The sequence below is a fragment of the Bison bison genome, unplaced genomic scaffold (assembly GCF_000754665.1).
Source record: "Bison bison bison isolate TAMUID 2011002044 unplaced genomic scaffold, Bison_UMD1.0 scf7180017864043, whole genome shotgun sequence".
NCBI classification, from domain to species: Eukaryota; Metazoa; Chordata; class Mammalia; order Artiodactyla; family Bovidae; genus Bison; species Bison bison.
The window spans coordinates 7,637,900-7,641,926 of record NW_011494615.1 but is presented as its reverse complement, the minus strand read 5'-3'; the positions used below and the strand labels follow the sequence as shown (position 1 = coordinate 7,641,926).

The 4,027-nt window shown below is 49.0% G+C and overlaps 1 protein-coding gene across 1 annotated transcript in view; it reads left to right on the top strand.

Moving 5' to 3' along the window:
• Positions 1-4,027, top strand: part of CRTAP (cartilage associated protein) — a 34,012-nt gene that overhangs the window by 2,442 nt on the left and 27,543 nt on the right. The window contains exon 3 of the mRNA XM_010835582.1: positions 2,191-2,340. Coding sequence (XP_010833884.1) covers positions 2,191-2,340 — 150 coding nt within the window. The remainder of the gene's footprint in view (positions 1-2,190; positions 2,341-4,027) is intronic.

Genomic DNA, 4,027 nt, shown 5'->3' with positions numbered 1-4,027 from the left:
ACTAGGCTCGCGTATGTGGGGTAGTTTCTGCCCTGGCTGTTTGCTGCCCTTTGATTGTCAGAAATCCAGACCGTGCCAAATATTCCTTATTTTCTCTCTCCAAACAGAATTCCCCTAATTCCCTGTCCCCCGAGGCTCCCTCTGGATTGGCTGAAGGAGTCTCCCTCCACATGTATGCCCCCCCCCCCCCCCCCAGATTGTGCTGTGATTTCAGGGCATAGAGGGGCCATGACATCCATGGTGGGGGAGGGGCCCTCTGCCACTCGTGTGTCCACACAGGGAGGTGTCCCTATCCCTTTCTGCGAGCCTTTTCACTCACCTCATGGCACCTCCTTCTTCCCTGAAGACTTCTGGGCTCTGCCTGCAGGTACCAAACCTGAGGATCAAGGGCCACAGACCTTGCTGCCCCTGCAGACTCCAAGGAGGGAGTTTTTTCTAGCCTAGAGGATTCCTCTTCCTCCTCTTTTTTTTTTTTTTTGGCCATGTGGCATGGCATGCTGGATCTTAGTTCCCCAACCGGGAATTGAACCCATATCTCCTGCAGTGGAACCTCGGGTCCGGAACCGACAGGGAAATCCTTCCTCTGTCTTCTTCTTCCAGGCCAGTCAGCCTCTTCCTGCAGTTCCCTCTCTCAATTTCCTCTTCTTCACATACTTGCCAAGTTCTCTAAGGAGTACAAGAGCTTTGGTCATACCTTTATGTCCTGACCTCCCCTGAGGCAGTGAGACTCAGAATCAGCTGATCAGCACCAAATGGAGAGAAGAGAGAGAGGGGGAAAGAGAGGGAAACATGAATTAATTTCATGAAAATATTATGTAGTCATGATGTCCTGTCCAAGTCATTGGTACTTACCAAGTCCTGCCTTGTCCTAAGAACTCTGCCAGCTGCCAGGAATGCAGAAAACAGGATGACATAAAAGAGGCACGTGGTCCAGTGGTTAAGACTCCTCACTCCCAATATAGAGAGCCTGGGTTTGATCCCTGGTTAGGAAACTAGACCCCACATGCTGCAACTAAGACCCAGCACAGCCAAATTAATTAATTAAATAAATATACATACTTATATACCCTGATGAATATATACCTTGATAACTCAGCTGATAAAGAATCTGCCTGCAATGCAAGAGACCCCAGTTCGATTCCTGGGTTGGGAAGTTCCCTTGGAGAAGGGATAGGCTACCAACTCCAGTATTCTTGGGCTTCCCTGGTGGTTCAGCTGGTAAAGAATCCGCTTGCAAGGCGGGAGACCTGGGTTCGATCCCTGGGTTGGAAAGATACCCTGTAGAAGGCTACCCATTCCAGTATTCTGGCCTGGAGAATTCCATGGACTCTATAGTCCATGGGGTCGCCAGGAGTCGCACGTGACTGAGTGACTTTCACTTATACTTTCATATATATATATATTTTTAAGAGTCTCTTGATTGAGGTCGTGCGGAAAGGGAGGACTCACTTTCATGTATAAGCAGGGATCTTCCTCCCAGCCCCCAAGATTCACTTCCTAGAACAGCACCTGTCCTGTAGAGGCTCTCAACAAATATTTGCTGAGTGAATGAATGAGTGAATCAGGAGGTGGTGGGGGTCCTCGGAAAGATGAAACAGAGGTTCTGTGAGAGACCTGGGAAAATACTGATCTATCTGTCAAGGTTCTGGCAGAAAAGATGTGATATAGTTATACAGGGTAACTGGAGGAATACTTATGAATAAGGCAGTTACTTACAAAAGCTGGGGTGAGACCCACCTCCCAGGCCAGAAGGGGTAACATGGATGGAGAGAGACTAGATGGAGAGACCTTCAATTAAGGGAAGGAGCCAGGATGAAAACAGCCCAGCCTTATTCTCTTCCCTTCCTTCAGTCTCCTGTTGGGCACCTGTTGGGGCTGAACCCACTGAAAGCTAGAGGGCAAGGGAGTCCACAGGGACAGCCCATACACCAGCCTCCTGGGCAGGGCAGGGTGGAGACGGCAGAGTAGATCGGGGCAGGCACAGAGGGTACATCGGCTCACCCATAGGAATGAACGCTCATGCCTTGTGGCTGGGCCAGGTATGCTGGGCCTTGGAAATCACTGAGCCCTTAGCTGGAAACACTGTGTAGAAACACAAAATTGCCTAAGGACTGAACAGATGTTCTTGTTTTACAGAAATCACGCTCACCACCCACTGAGTAGTGCTTGTCTCTCTTCTCTGGACTTTAGGCAAATAATCTTCCGAAAGCCATTGCAGCTGCTCACACCTTTCTACTGAAGCATCCTGATGATGAGATGATGAAGAGAAACATGGCTTATTACAAGAGCCTGCCCGATGCCGAGGACTACATTAAAGACTTGGAAACCAAGTCGTACGAGGTACATTTGGGTTTTTACACAGTGGTTAGGTGCAGTGTGAATTTTAGAATAAGTGTATCTTAGTGAACAGCTACTGACACTGAAGGACTGATAAGTGATTTTTGATGACATTTAATGAGTATTATGACAATAGAAATGACTGCCTTGGGATTCCCCTGGTGGTCTAGTGGTTAAGACCTCGTACTGCTAATGCAGGGGGTGCAGGTTTGATCTCTGGTCAGGGAACTGGATTCCACATGCTGTGGGGTATGGCCACAAAATTAAAAAAAGAAGAAAAAATGATTGCCTTTTTAACACCAAGTTGATCCATTTAAGAATGCAATTTTACATTGCATGGTGATTTTAAAGTCACTTTTTTCCCCTTTAAATGCTGCATTTTAGAAATATGGTCATTTGATCATTCAGTTTTAAGATGGTATAAAAATGGGTCTTGGAAATCATCTGAAAATGACTAAGAACAGAAGAACCTGGAAGTAGGTCTTCATCTCTAATGCAACTAGGAAACATGTATTTTTATACACATACACAGCACATATCTCAAGATGGAAGGGGAATAAGGTTCTAGGAGGACAGACTCAACAGGTTACAGGATATTTGAGTCTGTGCATCTCCAGAGGGGATTCTGAGGGGAATGAGTGAGGACAGTAAGAAGAGGATGAGTCCAGAGCACTTACTGCTGTCGGGGCCTGTCGAGTCTGGGCTCCAGGTGTGTGGGTACCAGTGGGGCAGGAGCAGGGGTTGAAAACAGAGGGATGGGTTGGAAGTGCCCACCGGAGCTCCTAGAGCCTCAGGTCTGACTCTAGGGTTTCCCATCGTGGGACCAGACAGCAAGCTCACTTTTTCACCAGTGGTGACCCTCAAACATTGTGGGCAAAATCTCTTTTCTGGAGCCCATCTGGTCTCCAGGGAGGAATTCCCCAGCCTTCCGCAGGGCTGGCGGAGTGTCTGAGAGCCAGTCTGGGGAGAGGGATGGCGATCTCACGGCTGAGTTGGAGGCCTCACCTGTTCCTGGATGTCAGCCCACACCTCAGCTTGATTGCTGTGCCTGCTCCCTGGGCCTTCAGCCTTTACGGGTAGAATCTCTAGAACAGACTTGGAAGGTGTGGTCCCTTAGGGGAGCAGATGGCTGCTGGCAGGGGAAGCCAGGCTCCAACAGCCAGGTTCAGACTTTCAGCCAGCGTTCCATCCCGCACCTCGTGCCAGCCTCTGTAGTCCCTGGTGTCTGCAGGTGTCTATGGGTTGTGCAGCTCACCTCCCGTGAGGACCCTCCTCTCTGATCATTTGGCTTTCTGTCTTTCCAAAAGTTGTTGAAATCTCTCGTCTGCTGCTTGCTCCTTTCCTGATCTCCTGTAAGAAGAATTGATCCCTTTTTACTTTCTTCCCTGTTATTGTTCACTGGGTTTGGGGAAAAGAGTTGTGTGCATGTGGCCATCGCATTGTGCTTAGGGGCATCCTCTCTCTGTAGAGCTTTGTTTGTTTTCTTTTCTATTTCGTTTATGTGGCTGCCTCGGGATCTCTCATTGTAGCTCGCAGGCTCTGGGGCACGCAGGCTTCGTAGTTGTGGCACACGGACTTAGTAGCTCTGAGGCATGTGGGATCTTAGTTCCCTGACCAGGGGTGGAATGCATGTCCCCTGCATGGGAAGGCAGATTCTTAACCACTGGACCACCAGGGAAGTCCCTCTGCA